The sequence below is a fragment of the Heterobasidion irregulare genome (genome assembly GCF_000320585.1).
Source record: "Heterobasidion irregulare TC 32-1 unplaced genomic scaffold scaffold_01, whole genome shotgun sequence".
NCBI lineage: Eukaryota > Fungi > Basidiomycota > Agaricomycetes > Russulales > Bondarzewiaceae > Heterobasidion > Heterobasidion irregulare.
The window spans coordinates 1,745,777-1,764,672 of record NW_009258197.1 but is presented as its reverse complement, the minus strand read 5'-3'; the positions used below and the strand labels follow the sequence as shown (position 1 = coordinate 1,764,672).

The 18,896-nt window shown below is 50.8% G+C and overlaps 8 protein-coding genes across 8 annotated transcripts; 2 read left to right on the top strand and 6 right to left on the bottom strand.

Moving 5' to 3' along the window:
- The first annotated feature begins 139 nt into the window (after positions 1-139).
- HETIRDRAFT_468908 (uncharacterized protein) lies at positions 140-3,040 on the top strand. Its single transcript, XM_009542749.1, has 9 exons — positions 140-240; positions 292-351; positions 412-657; positions 722-1,072; positions 1,121-1,258; positions 1,316-1,428; positions 1,480-1,621; positions 1,679-2,569; positions 2,636-3,040. Exons 1-8 carry the CDS (start codon positions 160-162, stop codon positions 1,970-1,972), a joined length of 1,425 nt encoding a protein of 474 aa, XP_009541044.1. The 5' UTR covers positions 140-159; the 3' UTR covers positions 1,973-2,569; positions 2,636-3,040.
- On the bottom strand, positions 2,122-3,015 carry HETIRDRAFT_305743 (uncharacterized protein; the record flags this gene model as incomplete). The annotated part of the gene is made up of 2 exons (XM_009542750.1): positions 2,122-2,569; positions 2,636-3,015. The coding sequence occupies 2 exons, from the start codon at positions 3,013-3,015 to the stop codon at positions 2,122-2,124; spliced, it is 828 nt and encodes a 275-aa protein (XP_009541045.1).
- Positions 3,041-3,137: 97 nt separating the features above from the next.
- Positions 3,138-5,966, bottom strand: HETIRDRAFT_377848 (uncharacterized protein). The gene is made up of 18 exons (XM_009542748.1): positions 5,777-5,966; positions 5,644-5,698; positions 5,569-5,583; positions 5,481-5,507; positions 5,380-5,428; positions 5,000-5,321; positions 4,809-4,935; positions 4,744-4,758; positions 4,664-4,686; positions 4,583-4,606; positions 4,448-4,527; positions 4,360-4,393; positions 4,180-4,309; positions 3,924-4,125; positions 3,843-3,866; positions 3,717-3,786; positions 3,441-3,656; positions 3,138-3,388 (listed from the first exon to the last, which is right to left on the bottom strand). The coding sequence occupies exons 1-18, from the start codon at positions 5,939-5,941 to the stop codon at positions 3,230-3,232; spliced, it is 1,737 nt and encodes a 578-aa protein (XP_009541043.1). The 5' UTR covers positions 5,942-5,966; the 3' UTR covers positions 3,138-3,229.
- Positions 5,967-6,614: 648 nt separating this feature from the next.
- Positions 6,615-7,319, bottom strand: HETIRDRAFT_447700 (uncharacterized protein; the record flags this gene model as incomplete). The annotated part of the gene is made up of 2 exons (XM_009542747.1): positions 6,615-7,097; positions 7,152-7,319. The coding sequence occupies 2 exons, from the start codon at positions 7,317-7,319 to the stop codon at positions 6,615-6,617; spliced, it is 651 nt and encodes a 216-aa protein (XP_009541042.1).
- Positions 7,320-7,623: 304 nt separating this feature from the next.
- HETIRDRAFT_468899 (uncharacterized protein) lies at positions 7,624-8,911 on the bottom strand. The gene is made up of 7 exons (XM_009542746.1): positions 8,600-8,911; positions 8,464-8,533; positions 8,235-8,416; positions 8,104-8,177; positions 7,969-8,050; positions 7,874-7,912; positions 7,624-7,818 (listed from the first exon to the last, which is right to left on the bottom strand). The coding sequence occupies exons 1-7, from the start codon at positions 8,864-8,866 to the stop codon at positions 7,759-7,761; spliced, it is 774 nt and encodes a 257-aa protein (XP_009541041.1). The 5' UTR covers positions 8,867-8,911; the 3' UTR covers positions 7,624-7,758.
- A 352-nt stretch (positions 8,912-9,263) lies between these two features.
- HETIRDRAFT_166625 (uncharacterized protein) lies at positions 9,264-12,018 on the bottom strand (the record flags this gene model as incomplete). The annotated part of the gene is made up of 18 exons (XM_009542745.1): positions 9,264-9,467; positions 9,523-9,738; positions 9,794-9,866; positions 9,926-9,949; positions 10,003-10,204; positions 10,256-10,385; positions 10,444-10,477; positions 10,537-10,616; positions 10,671-10,694; positions 10,750-10,772; positions 10,823-10,837; positions 10,889-11,021; positions 11,073-11,397; positions 11,477-11,525; positions 11,586-11,612; positions 11,675-11,689; positions 11,751-11,805; positions 11,857-12,018. The coding sequence occupies 18 exons, from the start codon at positions 12,016-12,018 to the stop codon at positions 9,264-9,266; spliced, it is 1,791 nt and encodes a 596-aa protein (XP_009541040.1).
- A 937-nt stretch (positions 12,019-12,955) lies between these two features.
- On the top strand, positions 12,956-14,447 carry HETIRDRAFT_307666 (uncharacterized protein; the record flags this gene model as incomplete). The annotated part of the gene is made up of 2 exons (XM_009542744.1): positions 12,956-13,748; positions 13,801-14,447. The coding sequence occupies 2 exons, from the start codon at positions 12,956-12,958 to the stop codon at positions 14,445-14,447; spliced, it is 1,440 nt and encodes a 479-aa protein (XP_009541039.1).
- Positions 14,448-15,049: 602 nt separating this feature from the next.
- HETIRDRAFT_41624 (uncharacterized protein) lies at positions 15,050-17,034 on the bottom strand (the record flags this gene model as incomplete). Its single annotated transcript, XM_009542048.1, has 14 exons — positions 15,050-15,229; positions 15,289-15,357; positions 15,412-15,574; positions 15,633-15,755; positions 15,806-15,943; positions 15,995-16,045; positions 16,099-16,288; positions 16,350-16,421; positions 16,479-16,515; positions 16,573-16,593; positions 16,650-16,680; positions 16,735-16,829; positions 16,893-16,909; positions 16,971-17,034. Coding segments are annotated over 14 exons (1,251 nt in total), but the record flags the coding sequence as incomplete, so codon positions are not given.
- Between the last annotated feature and the right edge of the window lie 1,862 nt (positions 17,035-18,896).

Genomic DNA, 18,896 nt, shown 5'->3' with positions numbered 1-18,896 from the left:
CGGCCGCAAGCAATTCGTAAAGGACAAAGGCAAGGACTTCCAGTTGAATTACTCAGAGGAAGTGGAAGAATGCCCCAATTAGGAAGGTCTCTAGGAGATCACGCGGCGACGCGTCAGTCCGTTCACGCTCCTCCATCCACTCACGACCATATACACACCATGGCAGAGACCAGGAAACAAGAGAAAGATTTCGCGAAGGAGGTGGACGAGCTTGTTCCCCAGGCCACGACTTTGGCGGAGGTAAGTGGCCTGTTAGTAGCGCAAGGAGTCCATGTCTCACGCCATAAGTAGTCTGGTCAGCTGGGGGATGCACTGGAGAAATTGCTTGCACTGGAGAAGCAGACGCGTAATGTGAGTGAACGCGATGAAAACGCATACAAAAGATGGCGCTCACCTTAATTTCACTTGTAGGCATCGGATCAGGCATCGACGACACGGCTCGCGAAAAGCGTGCTTGAATTGGCATACGCGGCCAGAGATTACACCCAACTAAATTCGAACATCAATTTCTTGAGCAAAAAGCAGGGCCAATATAAGGTCACTATTCAAGCGATGGTCGAGCTCTCCATGGGCTGGTTGGAGGATATCAAGGCTCGAGATGGTGTTGAGAAGTGGTTGGAGCTTGTTGAGACTTTGCGAGCCGTCACGGAGGGCAAGGTCAGGCTCCCCACTCATATAACTATTTGTTCCGATTGTTAATTATCATTTGTATCCCTGACAGTTATTCTTGGAGACCCCACGAGCCCGTGTAACTCTACTACTATCCCATTATCATGAATCCCTCGTCGAAACCCCGACCCCGACCTCCCCGCCACCACGAGACTCTCTCATCACTGCTTCTGAGTTGCTCGCAGATTTGGAAGTGGAGACATACTCTTCGATGGAGCGACGGGAGAAGACAGAGTTTATTCTTGAGCAGATGCGGCTGCTGATTGCCGTTGCACGCCTAAAAGATGCCGAGAGTGGGAGCGAAGGAAAGGATTCGCTGGGTGGTGGCGAGACCGAGTGGGTGAAGGTTAGGGTAGGAAGCAGGAAGATCAACGAAGGTTTCTTGAGTGAAGCGGCGCATGAGGTCAGCCCTACAACCGTAACTACATTTCGTTTCTAACAGTCCGTGCAGGACCTCAAACTCAAGTACTATGACATGATGGTCCAACACGGTCTGCATCACAGCGCATACCTGGATGTGGCCAAATACTACCATAAAGTCTGGGAAACGCCATCGATTAAGGAGGATGTCTCCGGGAAAGGACGGATAGTACGCGTCATGTTGTCTACACAGAGGATCACTGTACTAATCTCTAATTCACCACAGGCTCTAGAGCATATTGTCTACTTCGTTGTGTTGGCTTCGCATGACAATGAGCAGTCTGATATGATGCACCGCCTTTTTACCAACCCTGCTCTATCAAGGCTTGAGCTGCATTAGTGCGTCCTAGACCTTGTCTATCCAGGGTTACCTTTCTGAGTTTAATACAGCAACCTCGTCAAGTCATTCACGACGCCAGAGTTGATGAGATGGCCTGGCATTGAGTCCATCTACGGACCTTTCCTCCGCAAGAGCGCCGTGTTCGAAGTTGACAAGCATTGGCAAGATCTGCACACGCGAGTGATCGAACATGTGAGTGATTACGATAGCGCTCATTGCTCATTTATTCAATTCATCATATGCCTCCAGAACATCCGTGTCATCGCACAATATTATACGCGTATTACCCTTGCGCGTCTCACAACACTCCTTGATTTGAGCCCGCAACAAACGGAGGACACACTCTGTCGCCTCGTCGTCTCTGGCACAATATGGGCGCGTATCGATCGACCATCGGGTGTGGTAAACTTCCGTAACAAACGCAGCGCCGAGGATGTCATGAACGACTGGAGTGCCGACATGCAAAAGCTGCTGGGCTTTGTCGAAAAGACGTGGATGGGGATGAACGCCGCCCAGGCAGCACAGTCGAGAGTAAAGGCATGATACTGTATGTACCAGATGATGTTGCATAATGGACTTGTATTTTGAGTTTGCTTTTCGGACACACTGAAGACGAGGTATCGTCACGACAACATAACGACGACCAAAATTATGTGATACTGGGTGTATGGAAAAGAGATAGCGATGCCTTTTCATGGCTTGGGTGTAAACTCCGTGATCGGCGTGAAGTCAGCCTTGACAGGCTCTATAGGCGACACGGGCTCCGTCAATGCAGGAGAATAGTCCGGCCTGACGCCCTCCTTCCAAAGTCTGACATACTCCTGACCTCGGCTCCACTCTCCAGGCGAACCACCACGATTGACTACGGCACGCCAACGCTTGCGTGCGGTGAGCTCACGCTCGTCCATTTGCTCGCTCTTGATACGCCGCTCGGCAAGCACCTTCTCCTCCTGCATGAAACTGTTCTCGATTGCGGACGGACCAAAGGTTGCGCCGTAAGCTTCGGCCTCTTGTGCGGCGAACGCGGAAGCGATGTGATGCTCAGAGCGAAGAGCGCGGAATTGAGCAATGGACGTAGAGTATGCTTCGGTAAGGGGAAGGCCGTGGTACTCGTGAAGATTCACGGCGAAGCGGACGGCGCTGCACGGAAATTGTGAGGTGTCAAGGAAGCGTCACTAGAAACTCATGGATGATAATGAAGCGCACTCTTCCGGCGAAGGGTTCCGGCCTCGCTGGCGAAGGCGCGTCCACACTGCACCATGGATAGGATGCTCAGGCTTGACCTTGCCGCTCTCGGTGAGGGTTATGGGTCGGAAGGACTCGAAGGGGTGGTCGCGAAAGAACTGGCGTCGGACTTCATCTTCCAAATAGTGGATTGGCTTTGGACGAGGCTCTGGAGCCTTTTGAGTGGTGGACCTAGGCGTAGGCGTGTCGTAGGCAGTTCGTGCTGCAGGTGCTTTGGGAGGGAGAGGGAGTGGTGGGTGCTCGAGGACGGCAGCGAGCCACACTGGGCGCTGCTTGATGTAGTCTGCGCGAAGGAGACGTGAAGCCTGCTGGTGGACTTGAGATGCTATCCGTCGAACCATCTTCGTTGGCACTCGTCGCCTTCGTTCACCTCCAAGCTTCCACTCGCCGAGTAGCTTTCTAAAATTACATAATCACGTTTACGTTGTCGAGCCGACTCATCCGCTTTTCGAGTTCCAGTTCTGCCCACAACACAAATCCATGTCATGAATGCCATAAACGTACGTTACAGACGATAGTTTGTGTAGTTATAAACCTCAGATGATACCTCCACCCCTACAACCTCGCTTTGATCGGATTCTGCGCCCGTAGCTCCTTGGCCTTGTCTCGCAACACACGCCGCAATAGCTTTCCGCTGGGATTCTTCGGTATAACGTCAATGAATTCGACGCCACCTGCCAATCGTTTATATGGGACCTTGTGATCTGCAACGTGCTGAATTTCCTTGAGTCATGGAACTGTACCGCCAGGATCCGGGAAAACATACTTTAGCAATGTCCGCCTTTAGCTTCTCTGCCTCAGCTGGGCTCGATCCTACCCTCTTCGCGGCATCTGGATGCAATACTACGAACGCCAATGGGACCTCTCCGCTGTAATCATCGGCGACAGGTACAACACAGGCGTCAGCAACGTCTGCCCGCTTGAGAAGATGCCCTTCCAATTCGGCCGGGGCAACCTGGAAACCTCGAACTTTCATGATTTCCTACATTGAGGACAAAAACGTTTTAGCGATAGGTGAGACTGCACTATGACAGGCGCGTACCTTCAATCTGTCTACTATGAATAATTCGTTGTTCTCATTAATGATCACTTCGTCTCCAGTGCGGACCCATCTTGAGAAAGAATATCAGTATGTGGTTCTAGCGTGCAGACCAAGTATGAATCTGACCCGTCAATGAACGTCTCTTTGGTTCTTCAGAGAACAGCCAGATCATTCAGTTGAAATAGTTGACCTAGGGATTGAACTCACGCCTCCTCGTTATTTGTGTACCGCAGTGCCATAGAAGGACCAGTGACCACCAGCTCTCCTTGTTCACCGACCTTGGCAAACGTGCCATCTTCTTTGACTACGCGAGCCCTATTACCTGGCATTAACTGACCGGCGCTTCCTAAGGTGCCAATCTTTTGTGTGATAGGCCACATTGAAACTGTAGTGCACGTCTCCGTCATGCCTTGACATGACATCTGATCAGCCTCTGTTAGACAGACTGAGTGTATGGTCGTACCATAGCCTTGTCCAATTTGTGCATTAGGAAGAATTTTGACAAGCTGCAAGGTTAGTTCAGAAGAAAGGGGAGCTGCTCCGCTCATGAGGTATCGGATGCGGCTCAGGTCGTATTTTTTTGTAGCTGGGTGCTGGAACGGTGATAAAAAGGGCGCCCACACATTACAGTCAGAGAGCCCACCTTGCATAATAGAACGACTTGCGGGGGCACAACTCTATCGCACATATGGTAAGGGCGTGCGCATCGTACAACCAGAACAGACACTCACGAAAGATGGGTTACCCGGTACTTGACTATGCTCTCTAGGTACTTGACGAAGTCAAACTTCGGTACCACCACTAGAGTGAGCTTCCGCAGGAATTTTGTTCAATAACATGACAAAAATCCGTATGTGAGCACCTACTCCACTGTACAATAAGAAATGCATCTGAAGAGAAAATCCAGATGTATCACATTATTCACGAGCATGAATAGTGGCACTTACGACGACGACAAGTCCGTAAATATCTTGTGATGATAGCATGTCAGATAAAGAAAGCATTTCATATGTACTAACAAACACACGGAAAAATGGGAGGACTGAAAGTGTGTCAGTCAATGCGCCTGCATATGCTGTTAGCGTGACTGACCTGCTGAGACGACATCTCCAGGTCTGAATCGTTGGTCTTCCCAATTTGTATAGTTCTCGTTCACCTTGTGAAAAACCGCCATTTGAATGATGTTGGCGATCGGACCATAGTGCGATATCGCAACAGCCTGTGATCGAACAACTGCCATGATCAAGATGCCAAAAAAGAAATACAAAATGATGCTAACGTACTTTGGGCTTGCCGGTTGTCCCACTCGAAAAGCTCATAAAAGCCAATTTCGTCTTCGCCTCTCCTGGGCGCAGACGCCTCTCAACAAAGTTAGGGTTTTGACTTAAGCCATACTCAATGAGTTCATGAACGTTCGGACCGACGCGAGCAGACTCGGACGGGGAGAGAGCATCAAGTGGGATGATGCGATCGTTTGAAATGCCAGCCTTTTGCGCCGCTATGAGTACGGCGGAAAGGAAGTCGGGGTGTACGATGATGTTGACCGCCTTGGTCGTCTCAAGCTGGTACAACAGTTCATCCGCGTTGTACACAGGGTTTGCCGCACTGACCCAATCTCCAGGTAAGTTTATCAATGATCAGGTACCACCAAATGAAAACATACGTCACGATAGCACCAAGCCTATGAACAGCCCAAATGACCGTGCCATAGTCTACTCAAGTCTAGTCAATCATATACAGTTCTCCAGTCGCGCCCAGACGTACCAACGTGGTTTGGACTGAAGATGCAGACTTTGTATAGCTAAGTGTTAGAATCTGAGGCTAGAATGGCAGCAGTGGAGGTTCAACGCACCGACATCGTCCTCGTCTAGAGGAGCGCGCAGTCAGTGAAACAGGATATGTACGTTGATGGAGGATCTGGACTCACGGACGTTCCACTTCAGACTTAACGCGTTCGCAAGGCCAAACACCCGTGAACGGATCTGCATGATGGCGGCCATCAATCATCATGTCTATTCCAAGCCCACGCGTCACAACGAAATGGGTCGACCGTGTCGCACCTCCTCAAACCCTATCCGCCTTCCAGTGGCATCTTCGATGTACCAAGGTATGCCTTCGTTCCGGACAGGTCGAGATGGATGAACCGAGTCAAGCATGAACTGGGCGAGGGTCAAGTCCTCTGGAATATTAGGCGTAGGCCCCGCAGGCGATACAAATTCCGTCATCGTTAGCCAATCCAGGCGATCGCAGAGTACAGGGGGGCGGGGCGAGGCAAGAGTCGAAAGGGTGAAAAGCAACCGAAGTCCTATTTGTGGCCCTCCGACGCTCTAGCGGCCGGTTGTAACCTGGCTCCCGGAGTCAGCACATTTACACGAATGCATGAGCCAAGGTACATAAGAGCCGGATAAATGGGTATCTCAGCTGTGTTCAAGTTCCGGCCCTGTTTAGAGACAAGCTCCCACAGAACGGGTACAGCATCAAATTGGTCAGATTCCTCCGATCATGTGGTGCGGGGAACGAGTCCAACAGCCGACCTTGACTCTACGGTAGGCTATACAGTACGGTATTCTCCCTTGAATGTAAAACCAGATCAGACCATCACAGTAAAAGTGGTATCTCTTAGATGCTTCAGGAGGCAGTGCCAGGTCAGACGGGTGTTTTTGATTCTTTTCGAGCAGAAGGATAAAGTTGTCGGGCCATAGATGAACCTCGGTTTGTCTTTGAAGCTTCGATTGCCTGAACGATCTCGCTGTTCGAGAATGACACATTGAACGTGACATTTTTCCGCACGACGCACGAAGGATTGAAACTCGAAGGGGCCAGATCTACAATATCACGAACAAGTGTGAGAGCAAGATCCGTTTTGCAACATAGCTAACACTCACCAAAGCACTGCAGCTATGTTGACGTCTCCGCGAAGGGGTCAATGGATTGGTCCAATAATTCTCCTCCCAAAATGGCATCCGTCGCTTCCATCTGCGTCAAATCGTGCTCAGCCTCGAATGCAGTCCCGTCGGGCCCTAACTGCGACAAATCCATATTGACCAGAGCGTCCGGATCGAGCGTGTCGGTGACACTACTGACGTTGGCAATGCTGTCGTCCAATGCTTTGAGGGATTCGTCCAGCACGTCGTCAGCGGCTTCGGTCGACATGGAGGGTTGAAAGGATACGGAGAGTGGATGCGGTTTGGGAGTTGATATTTTCGACTGAGGTTCATCTTTCGGTATCACCGGTTCAGACAGGTCGCGCGACGTTGCACCTGGCGGAACTGACTGCGCGGGCTCGTCTTGATCCATCTCCTCATCTCCTTCAACGACTTCCGGTTCATCTGGCAACGGGGCAAGCGGCTCATCCACGTCTCCTTCATCATCACTGAATTGCTAGCCAAAGAGTAAGGGACTAAAATGGCCCCGCTGCGAGTGTTCCTTACGCACCTGGATCTTCTCCGTCTTCACCCATTTAAACACTTTCAAAGTCGAACCAGGCGGCAGGTTTTCAGGCGTTACCCAAACCTTTCCCCAACATGGTACAGGCTGCATAAGCTGTCTCCGCGCAGCCTCCGTAGTTGCGGCGCTGATTCCAATTCTACGTCTTGTCGCCATGAATCAGATACTTCAAGAGAGGGCAAGGTGAAGGGAAGGGTTTCCAAAATAGGAAATACAGGCGTTGTTGAGATCTTAGATTGACACTGCCCAGCGCTTCAGCGCGAGAGAGGCAAGGATCAGAGGTCTCGGCACTCTACGATCTTGAAAATCTGACGAATGTGTGGGCTACGTACACAACACGTATCTTCCTTGGGCTACTTCAGCCGAACGCAGCTGATCAAAACGGCTCTTAGCTTGGGTGTCTAACATCTGCCGCTCGTGGTCGGCCAATGACACGATACGCCTTTGAAGTACACGCTGAGGATGACTGATACAAATACAGAAAGCAATACTAAAACAACGACATCCATACCTACTACGCCGTTCTGACCGCGATACCATCAAGGCTTAACTTCTAAAGCTTGGGATTTTAAGTAGAGTCGCGATGATCCAAGGTCTAAACCTCCTCAACCCAGCGTAGAACCTCCTCCATAGTAAGTGCGTTCAAGCCAAGAGGCTATGAGTTGAATGGTTAGGGTTGGGTAAGAGTATTCCAGGTGAAAATTGCATACCTGACCTGCAGGTTTTATTACTCCCGCCCGAGGCGTGTCCTTGGAACGGTTGGTATACATCAGGCATTGTGGAGGAGGATAGGTCTTCGATTTACCTCGTGACCAACTAGAGCATTTTGAGATGTGCATGAGATTGTACGCAGTTCTGCAAGCTTGGCTTCTAGCGAATCGCATTTCCTGAGGCGTTATTTCCAGTTAACGTCGCAGCATCATAACGTCGTCGCGCTTACTCGTGGATTTTCTTCGTCTCTTCTCTGCGAATTTCCAGCTGCCGTCGCATCATGGTTTCTAGATTAGCCCGTGCCTAGCCATTTATACTCACTTAGCAAGACGATCGACTGTAAGCAGCTCACAAGCTTACTTGCACCGGACGTAGGTCATTTGCTGCGGCCATGATATTTTGAGCTAATATGGTTATCCACTCGACATGCCGCTGCCATTCCTGCGTTTCTCCTGCGGACGGTGGAGCAAGTATTGAACTGAGGAGTGTGGAATAGGTGACCAAGGTGGAACGAAGTACGGATAACAGTGCAGGCCGCCTGTCTATCTACGCGTGAGGGTCCGACACATCGAGAATTTGCGTGGCATACCGATACTGATATCGGCGGGGTACAATTGGTGGCCACCCATCTCTGCCAGCGAAGGAATTGTCTCCTTAAGCTACAAAACAATTGTTGGGATACCGCTATCAGACCATGGCAGGAGGAGAGTGAAAATTGTGCGTACAAACCAAGTATCACCAAAAACATTGTAGTGGCCTTCTTCGAGTATCCAATCTACTCGGGGCTTCTCGAGCTGTATCAAAGGCCAGTCTGGCACATCGTTCTGGTCAGACAGAACATCACGTTGATTGATATCAGAATTTTCAATTTCGGGGACGCGTTCTCGAAGAAGGGCCAAAAGTTTGAGATTGTGGTTCGTATAATTCATATAATGCGAGGGAGGGGAGGGAAATGGGTTTCGGAGCTCAGTCTCTTGTTCATCGTCGATCATGGTGACTGTGGGAGGGCACAATGTACTTCTGGGCTAGCAAGGAAGACGTGTCTGGGAGTTCGATGTGCAGATACTAAGCAAAAGCAAATCAAAGATGCAGGATGGATCCACTCGACTCCCGAGTCCCGACGCATCGTTGCCCGGTACCGGAAATTGCCGCGCCCACCCTGGACAGCTCGAATTGGCCCTGGGAAAGCTTTCGTCTACTAAGTATCAGTATATCACACTTGTTGCCTCATTCATTTCTCTGACAAGTTTATTGCTCATCTAGTGGGCGCAGCCCTCTGGCGTTAAGGTATGAGCATAAAATTTCTAGGACGCTACAAACTAAAAGTACGAAGACATTGAGTACAGACTACGGAAACAATTACTAACCACCCTCTCCTAACACTTATGTCTATAATTTCGCCCGAGCTTCCATGGCCACTTCTGTTCTGGTATCCGCTCTGGGGTTTGTGACCTTCGCCTTCGCTCTCAGAGCTCTCGCCTTGTCACGTAACAGCCTCCTCAGCAGCTTCCCACTGGGAGTCTTCGGAATGACGTCGAGGAATTCAACCCCACCCGTAAGCCACTTGTACTTGACTTTTGCATCGGACACATGCTGCGGAAACCCCCGGGATGAGTATCAACCAAGTCTATAAATGTCAGCATCTTACCTTTGAAATGGCGGATCTCATGCTATCTGCTTCCCATGCACTATTGTGGATGCGTTGAGCGGCATGGGCACGCATGACGACAAATGCAAAGGGAATCTCGCCACTGAATTCATCGGGCACGCCTACAACGCAGGCGTCGGCGATGTCAGGGTGACCAAGCAGATGCCCTTCTAATTCTGCTGGTGCTACCTGGAAGCCTCGCACTTTGATCATTTCCTAAAAGTAGAAGGTCAGATCGCCAGGAGTCTGATCTAAGATCGTGAACTCTGACCTTGAGGCGATCGACGATGTAGAATTCATCATCAGATTCGTTGTAGATGACTTCATCGCCTGTTTTGACCCATCTGGGGGCCATTCAAAAGCCATCAGAATCTGACAATAGGCTTCGGATATCATGGCTTACCCGTTTGAGAACGTTGCACTTGTCCTCCAGCAATATAGTCAAAAAAGAGCCTGGAAAGTTCCTTAGAAAATACATACTCTTTCTCATTACCGACGTAGCCGAGAGCATTTGACGGGCTGTGAACGATCATCTCTCCGGACTCGCCGGGTTTCGCTAACGTTCCATCTGCTTTCACGATACGAGCCACAACTCCAGGTAATAAGGTGCCCACGCTCCCAGACCTGTCAACCCACCGTGATGCGGAGGTCAAGGTAACGGCAGTGCATGTTTCCGTCATGCCTGCACACCGTCGATTAGTAAACGAACGAACGAGTATAATATATGTAATACCGTATCCCTGCCCGATGGCCGAACTCGGTAGGATATACGCCAGTTGCCCTATGAGCTCGGAAGAGAGTGGTGCCGCACCGCTCACGCAGAACCGAACGCGACTAAGATCATACTGCTTAACGATCGGATGCTGAACATCGCGAATCGCCGGTTAACTTTAGCTCCAGGGAGATCAGATCAGGGAGTACCTTGCAAAGAAGAACGATCATAGGTGGAACAACACTATAGCCCGAGGAATTCTCAGTTCGCTCGCAGACGCTCAGGAAGTCAAGAACACTCACAAAAGATGTGTTATCTTGTACCGTACGATGCTGTCAAGAAAGCGGGGAAAGTCGAATTTAGGGACGATGACTAGAGCCATCTGTAAACAACGCTGTTAGAGTGCCCGACAAGAAACCATGCTGATGTGACTGACTGCCTCAAAAATTGGCTTATGAAGCTAGAGACATTCATGAGTCGGAAATGAAAATCAGTGGTGATTGAAAGGAACATACGATTACCACGAGTCCATATATATCTTCTCAGAAGTTAGACAGGTGAAAATGAACACAGGAGCACACGACTTACGAGAAAACGGTAGCACTGGGCGGCACTTATCAATTCACGCGTTAAAGCAATAGGAAGATAGCTCACCAGCGACCGCGATATCACCACGCCTGAATCTACGTTCCTCTGCGGGCGTTCCCAACTTCGTTTCTGCGTCGCCATGATGTGCGACTAGTTGTATCACGTTCGCAATTAGAGCATAGTGTGCTATTGCGACCGCCTTGCGATGACATATGTTCAGCCGATCTGTTTATAAGACAGTGGTCATCACCTTTGGTTTTCCTGTCGTCCCACTCGACATGCACAGCAGTGCCAGCTTCGTTTTAGCCTCTCCCGGCGCCAGTCTTTTTTCGACAAAATTGCATCGCTGAGTCAAGCCATCCTCGATCAATTCGGGAACAGATGGATGCGATGGTGTAGCGTGTAGTGGGGAAGAGGCCTGATCTAGTATGATGATACGCTCGGAACTGATCCCGACTCGGCGGCAAGCTTCTGCTGCCGTGTGGAGAAACGACGAATGAACGACGACAAATGATGAGTGTGTGATTTGGAGCTGATGCACGAGCTCCTCGGTGGTGTAACTCGCATTGGAGGGCCTAGTAAATTCGAAGTAAGACACGTTGGTACGATCGACTTGCTTGATACATAAAGCCTTGAGGCGCAAACTTTACTTACGTGATAACACCACCTAGTCGGTGAACTGCCCAAAGGACGACAGCATAATCTGAGAACGGCGAAGTCTGATTAGGGGGATAAGGATCCGAGATTGCGGAACGAGGCTTACCGACATGATTTGGAGAAAACAGACAGACTGTAAGCGGGTAGAAGCTGTCAATCATGTGTCAAGCAATACCTTGTTACCTAGAGACTCACCAACTTCTTCTTGATCTGGTCGGTGCGTGCAAGGGAAAATCAATCTTTGTCCATGACACGAAGAATTTCGACGCACCAAAGCCGAATCTGAGGCTCAAGCTGTTTGCGAGACCATATGCTCGTGTACGTGCCTGCAAAGCCTTGAGCTTCCGCATACTTAGTGCCGAAGAAGACAAACGTACTTCCTCTAGCCCTATCTTTCTCCCGTTGTCATCGTCGATGAATATAGGCGTAGTGGCCTCTCGAACGGGACGCAGTGGATGGTGATAGTCCAAGAAAAACTGAGGAATCGTCAAGTTATCAGGGATGAAAGTAATGGGTGCTTGGGAGTGAATTTCTGCCATGGCTCTTGTGTGGGAGGGATGAATTCGTAGAATAGGGTGTGTTGGGATTAGATGAGGCATTAAATACTCTGGTGAGTGGACGGTCATGGTATCTAGAAGGGGAGCCGTAATCAGGCAGGAGGATCATGCGACTCCATCTATTAGATCCGCACAGAGGGAAAAAATCACGCAAAAAACGTTGAACTTGGACCCACATGTGGATCACCAATGTCGCCGAGGCTGGCCCATGGGAGTTTACGGGTTGGTTCGCTAATAGTACAAGGAATGCTGATGGCTGCCGCACGTTGGACCCATCCGATGGCAGGGCTCAGCTGGATGAAAATTGATAAACATTTGCGAGAAGATGTTACACACGTTATGGGACGCGTTCTGTAGCAGAAGACAGACTAACGTGAATGTCTGTAGCCGGCGCCGCGGATGACATACGCGATGCCACGTTGCTCAACACGTTCCGAGCGGCATGGTCTCCTTGCTGGAGATTAGATTAGATGTGGGCGGCTGCGCGATCAACAAGCGATCAAACTGTGATCAACCGCGCAGTCGATACGCCCTCCGCTTGAGTCGCACAGCGAACTCTCTCGCAGGCCCCATGGTGGTCCTACATAGCCGTCTTTCACCCTCAGCCATGGTCACTCAACAACTAAGTGTTCTTCTCCCTCTCTTCACTTTCGCATCTGCCTCTGTCGCCTTAGGGCCATCGCCATCGCTCATACCACTAGCAATCACATTGACGTTGGTGCGCGTCTACGTCTCCCAGGCCCTATCCTTGAACAAACCACACCAAGCACTTCATTCCGTTAAACTTTGGCTTTGTCTGTCGCTCGCGACGACCGTAGCTCATGTTCTCCCAGCTACGTCCGCACTGTCGTCTGCCTGGATGTCTCTAGCAATGCTCCACTTCATATCGTCTCTGGTATCCTTCGCCGTCCTAGCTACAATGGGCTTGGAGGTCTGGTTAAGCCAGCAGCTTGACTCTCCATGGTCTAGAGCTGTCATCTTTCCCGCTTTTTGGGCAACCATCTGGCAGGCGTTAGCCTTCGAAAGTCCGCTAGGGAGGTTGACCACGTGGAGTCCCGTTTTGGGCATCGAAAGTTACGCATGGACAAAACCTGTCCTCGGGCCATGGGGAGTCGACTGGGTGGTAGCATCTTTCGCGGTCGTAGGTTCGGATGTAGTCGGCACGTGGCTGAGCAGCCGCGTTCATTTCCGTGATGAGCAGCTCATTGACATTGAGGACGAGCCCTCTAGCGAACAACGCCAGATTCCCTCTCATCCCTCGTCGTTTTCAAAACCCGTTTTCGCACTCTCCACATTGCTTCTCCTATTGGCAGTACCGTCGTATTTTGTACATCCCCTTCCGCTCCCTCCTCTCTCCTCCTCGTCGACGCCCATCACGGTTGGCTGCGTTCTGCCCCCGCCACCCAAACCCAATGACCATACTTCTATCCTTGATCGATTCATTCTCGAATCACAACGTGTAGTACCCAGTGGTGCCAAGATCATGCTCTGGCCCGAAGGTGCGGTCCATTTTGAGAGTCCTGACGAGCGAGATAAAGCCATCTCCAAGGTCCGGCAGATGATAAAGGGACCGTATGTCGGGATTTCGTTTGTGGAGAATGCTCCTTCGGGCTGGCAAGGACATAGTCATACAGACAAAAAACGGATCGGTTTGGTCCTCGTCGGGCCCGATGGCCCGGTCTTCGAGTACTACAAGCGAAACTTAGTTCCTGGTGAGATATCTGCAGCCTCGTATCATACCATGTGCTGATGGTCGCACATTAGTAGCCGAATCGTTCAGTGCCGTTCCATCATATGATCCACCCACAGTCTATCACCTACCCCTCCCGCCTCCCGCTCACACTAACAAGAGCGACTGGTCTCACGGCCCGCCCTATGTACGCCCAGTTCCTTTGACGGCATCTATCTGCCTTGACTTCGCGTCCCCGTCTGCGTTTGCTGAGTTGTCGTCGCGACCTGCCCTAATTCTTGCGCCCGCCCGCACCTGGCACCCGGACGTCGGGCTGGCGGTATGGGGGCAGGCGAAAGCGCGAGCAGAGGAAGCCGGTAGCATGGTCCTTTTTTGTGACGGTGGGCACAACGGCGTGAGTGGTATTGCAGGCCGAGGTATCAACGAGATCATGCAGATCGGGAGCGGCTCCTGGACAAGGACGGTTGGTGTTCAATGGCCGTCCGATGAGCGCCGCACAGCGTATATATATGCTGGTAATTATACCGTGTTCGTGATCATTTGGGGTTTGACAGGATCCGTGTTGGCAGGAGAGTTTTTGAGGAGAGAATATGGGCAAAAAACATTCGTGGAACTTTGGCACACATCAACGGAGAGTGTCTGGGAGTTGGCAACGACACTCAATATCACCATTCGGGGTTGGAGGCACAGGCGAGGCGAGGAGCAGCCCTTGTTACAGTAACGATATTTAATCTTCTTTTCCGTACTTCTTGCTGTCATGCTTTCGATGTTTTTAGCTGTGTTGTTCTCTGTCCTTGAGATTAACTGTCTGTATACCACTGTACAAGTTTTGCGAGTTTGTGTCTCTATGTAATATAACCCATTGCGGACTACGGACCAAATTTATAGAATCACAGGTGCAAGATGGTGGTGTGAGATCCCGCTGCTTCGGTTTAGAAAACTGAGAACGGGTCGTTCATTGGTATCATTTTAGGGATAGCTTGTACAAATCGTACATAAGACACTGACAAGAACGTTGCGTATGGTATGGTATCCTCATTAATGCAACTATGATCATCACAGCAGTCCGCGCACACCCAGGTGCAACAAACAGCTCATACATTTTCCTTATACTCGATGGAATCCTTCTCCTTCTCGTCAGAGGCGGCGTGCTTGCTCCCATTCTTGCCCGCCCACGCCTGCTCGACCGATGCCGGTAGCGCGCCGTCTACAACCAGCGCGCTCTCCGGGAAAGCAGACGCCATGGCGATCCGCGTCTGGGAGAGCTCATCGATGTTGCGGAAGTGGAAGCCGCGCTTGATGGATTGGTCGATGACGAGGCCGCTATTTCGCAAACGCCTTGCGGTCAGCATCGCCGCTGTCTGTGGGTAGCGAAGGGACGTACATGGCGTAGGCAGACATGGCGACGTAGCCGGAGAATGGGACGAGATATGAATGACGCGTGAAGGTCTTGTCAGCCAGAGCGCCTTGTGCTGGCGGGTACCATGCACCCCCTCCCACGCCCTATCATGAGCGTTATTAGATTTCATAGCGTCTAGGGTGACTTGTAGATGGTGGCGTACCATGACGATGAGGCCAGAACCACGCTTGGTATGGACCCCCAGATTCTTCGTTCCCAGAGTGAAGATGCACTGGAAACGAGGGTGTCAGAGCTGCATAAGTAAATACGGTAAGTGGTCACATACCGGATAACAGATACTTTCGAAGAAGAACAAGAGGAACAAGCAAGCGATACCCCCGTTGCCTCCCGCAAGAGCAACGCCAAGACAGAACGCGCAGCACGCAATGCCATAAGCGCTGAGCACGAGAGCAGGATCGAGCCACTTGAGCAGGACGACTCCTATAAATCTGGATAATTTCGGTTGTTACTACACGCAGAAACGGGCAAGCATCCAGAAAAGCGAACCTCCCGCCAGTGAACGTGAGCTGACAAAATGAGAACATCAAGCTGGCCCTGGAGTGGTCTATGCCCACGCCTTGTTCAGTAAGGTAATTGACTACAAATGATGCGACAGTAATCTGTGCTCCGCTGAGTGAGAGTATTAGAGTCGTTCCAGACGAAAGCAACAGAATGCGTACCAGTACGCCATCTGAGCTACGAAGCCAAAGATACACCTATATTGTTTCCAGAAGGGACCAATGTCGTCTTCGACGAGCCCAGCATCCTCGATCTCCTTTTCGAGAGCTTCTTCGGTGATTTCAGGTAGATCGCAGAAGCTGTTATACCTTAAGTCAGCCTTATCATCACCCCTTTTCAGGCTTACTTACAAGAATAGAATGTTCAGGACCAGCCCTAATGCAGCGACCGCGAGGTATACCCTAAGAGCCAGTATGAATCTTGGAATCTTTCGTGCAGATGCGATCTCGCTCACCATTGAACGTTCGTAAGTGAGTTCGCGTTCTTTCCCTTGAAGAAGTATGTCGAGGCAATCAGAGGACCGGCAAACGAAGCGAGTCCCTGGAAGCCTTGGCTAAAGTTCAGCCGCATCGCCGCATATTGAGGCGTGCCGAGTACAGATATGTACGAATTGGCTGCGACTTCAAGTGTGGCCAATCCACATCCTGCGCAAGAACAATTATGAGAAGATAGGCAGACATCCGAGAACGAGTGGACATGACGGACCGATGACGAATGTAGATCCGACGAAGCCGCCATACTTCTCAAATTTGGCAGAGGGCCAAAAGAAAACGGCACCTTGTAACACGATGGGTGTCAGGCGCGGATATATAAATAGACAGAATCAGGATTCACCTAATGAGTACAAGGTAAGACCTAAGTGGATGCCTTTCTGCACGATGGGTCATGATGAGAGATAGCTGGTCGACTGGGGTTCGTCAGCGCTTACTTTATAACCGTAGCGTCTCATCTAAAATTCGGGGTTAGGTTGAAGAACGTTCAACAGACGATGATACACTTACGAACATTCCCGCGAATGGCGCCCACACAAAGTACGCTCCCTAGAAGGTTACGTCGGTCAGGTGGAGTATAGGCGCCCCATTGACAAGACATGATCCGTACAAAATAAGCAAGTTGCAAGAGCGTACTCTGGAGCTTCGAGATACCGAAGACAGTTTGAAAGTGGGAGTTGAGGACATCGAGAAGCTACAAACACAAACAATAGCATGAGGACGGCGTGATGGGGGAGTGTGCGTCGAACGAACTCACCCCGTACGCGAAACCCCCTGATGAAGGTCACAGTTTGCAGGTGAGTCGTGATATAAAGACCAGCGACTGCGGACGTACACGTGAAGAACAAGCTGGTGACGAGAGCGAATGCGAATGCCCAGCGCGCGAACGAAAGCTCGCTACCTGTGGGCCAGAGTCGCGATCAGTTACGTCGAATAGAGGGTGTTTGTGCGGTGCAGCATGCCTGTTGTTCCAGCGGGGGGAGCCATGACGAGGCAGACAAGGGATCGCGCTCAATTCACAAGCCTTTTAAGGCATCCTGGCTATCCAGGGAATACTCCACATCCGATAGATATAGTGAGGGGATATGCATAAATGGATTTTGTGGGGAAGCATCTGGGGTAGCCCCGTGATACCCTGTGATGCCTGCGGTCCGGACAGGCTGCCAGACTAGTACAGCGGCAAGAGCACGACCGCGGACTGTCCTCGATCGATGGCAAACATTTTGGTCAACAATTTCCGTGGACTCTGCAGCAGTTCAAGGCTGAGTGTTCGAGAGGGACGACTGCTGAAAGCGAATCATTAAATTGCTAGACCGATGAAACTGCAGCGAAATCGCCCAACTCTAGCGCTTGAGTCTACTGTATGTATCCCGAGGTACACTGCGGTCAAGAACGTGGTGTCGTGACCGAGCGAAAGGTCGTTACGGACGATGCGCTCTTTGATGCGCTCCGTCCCCGACTGCGCTAAGCAGAACGCGTGCTCGTTCCGAATATCCGAGCCGACGCGATCAACATGTCGGTACCTTTGACACCTATCGGCAATATCCTGCTTCCCCACACTGCAAGACCTCTGGCACCCCTTCCGCCCTATGGCATGCGCGGATCACCTCCACCATCTGTCGCAGCAGCCAGCGTTTTGAATAATGGTAAACATGTCGACCTCGAATCTGCCGTCTGGACCTTTGTGAGCATATCTCAGCACTGTCGTGAGGTGCTGAAGTCTTTCAATCACAGGCTGCGACGCGTCTTGGCGGATGGCTTCGCGATACGAATGCCCCGCACTTTTCGAGACTTCTCCGCATGAGGGGCGGTAAATTGATTCATTCGATCGAAATTCGACGCAGATCGGAGGACAGCCGTCGTCGCGCAGCGTCGAGCTAGCATCAACCTCCCTCGGCCGACGCTCTGGTCAGCGTATATATCGAACACCCCAAAATATCAGTAACGATGCAGATCGAGGTGCGGTGCCTCATTCGCACCTCATTCAATCGGGTGTGGTATGTCCACGTCTTTTTTTATTCTTTTGAATTGTTCCCAGATGCCAGACTTTCCTCAACCTGAAAATAGTCAGGCCCATCATGGACGATCAGACTCATCGTAGACGAATCGATGCGGGCTGAGATGAGGTGGGCTAAATTCACCTGTGGGCAAAAAGGGGAGCCTTCGAGATCTGAGCCTCTGGATGCGTACGTGCTCCGCTCTCGAACAATGTTCGTGGGTTTGACATGTACGGCGACTTGGTGGGGCACAGATGTGACTAGAAGGTTCGATGAACCCGTGGATATCATTACTTGTGTACATCTGGTAAGTTCCTATGTCGTCAATGCTTCCTATCGATCACATATAGCGAGTGCCACGGCCCACGGGTAAGTAGGCGTATTGACCGCGTATACAGTGCTGCTCGGCAGGACTCGTGTGGTCATATATCTCTTCTGGCTCAACTATACGCATGAAGGAGGGTGTGAGCGATATCCGCAAGTCCTTCGTTCAGTAGTACATGCCATGACGGACGGTTGAAATGAATGGCACGTTTTCCAGAAAGGTACCGATTCTCCATACGAGCGCGCCCATGACTGACTGTTAATGCGTACCAGGATGCTTCGGCGAATGAGTTGCGGGATTAGAAGAGGACTATATCTGCAGCAACATCTAAGCAACACTTAGTACGGGTAACAGTTGGTATAGACTTGCAAAAGACCCTTAGCACAATTACATAGTCGTCTCTACACCCAATACATTCATGAACCATGAGGCTTTGTAC

Excerpts from the sequence above, each read along its gene's own strand:
- HETIRDRAFT_468908 (XM_009542749.1), top strand. The coding sequence starts at position 160 with ATGGCAGAGACCAGGAAACAAGAGAAAGATTTCGCGAAGGAGGTGGAC. Across the intron at positions 352-411 it reads TGGAGAAGCAGACGCGTAAT|GCATCGGATCAGGCATCGAC; the intron begins GTGAGTGAACGC and ends TTTCACTTGTAG. Across the intron at positions 1,259-1,315 it reads TCTCCGGGAAAGGACGGATA|GCTCTAGAGCATATTGTCTA; the intron begins GTACGCGTCATG and ends AATTCACCACAG.
- HETIRDRAFT_377848 (XM_009542748.1), bottom strand. The coding sequence starts at position 5,941 with ATGACGGAATTTGTATCGCCTGCGGGGCCTACGCCTAATATTCCAGAG. Across the intron at positions 3,867-3,923 it reads TACACAAATAACGAGGAGGC|AACCAAAGAGACGTTCATTG; the intron begins GTGAGTTCAATC and ends TGTTCTCTGAAG. Across the intron at positions 3,389-3,440 it reads TAAAGGCGGACATTGCTAAA|CACGTTGCAGATCACAAGGT; the intron begins GTATGTTTTCCC and ends AAGGAAATTCAG.
- HETIRDRAFT_468899 (XM_009542746.1), bottom strand. The coding sequence starts at position 8,866 with ATGATCGACGATGAACAAGAGACTGAGCTCCGAAACCCATTTCCCTCC. Across the intron at positions 8,534-8,599 it reads TTTTTGGTGATACTTGGTTT|CTTAAGGAGACAATTCCTTC; the intron begins GTACGCACAATT and ends ATTGTTTTGTAG. Across the intron at positions 7,913-7,968 it reads ATGCTCTAGTTGGTCACGAG|GACACGCCTCGGGCGGGAGT; the intron begins GTAAATCGAAGA and ends AACCGTTCCAAG.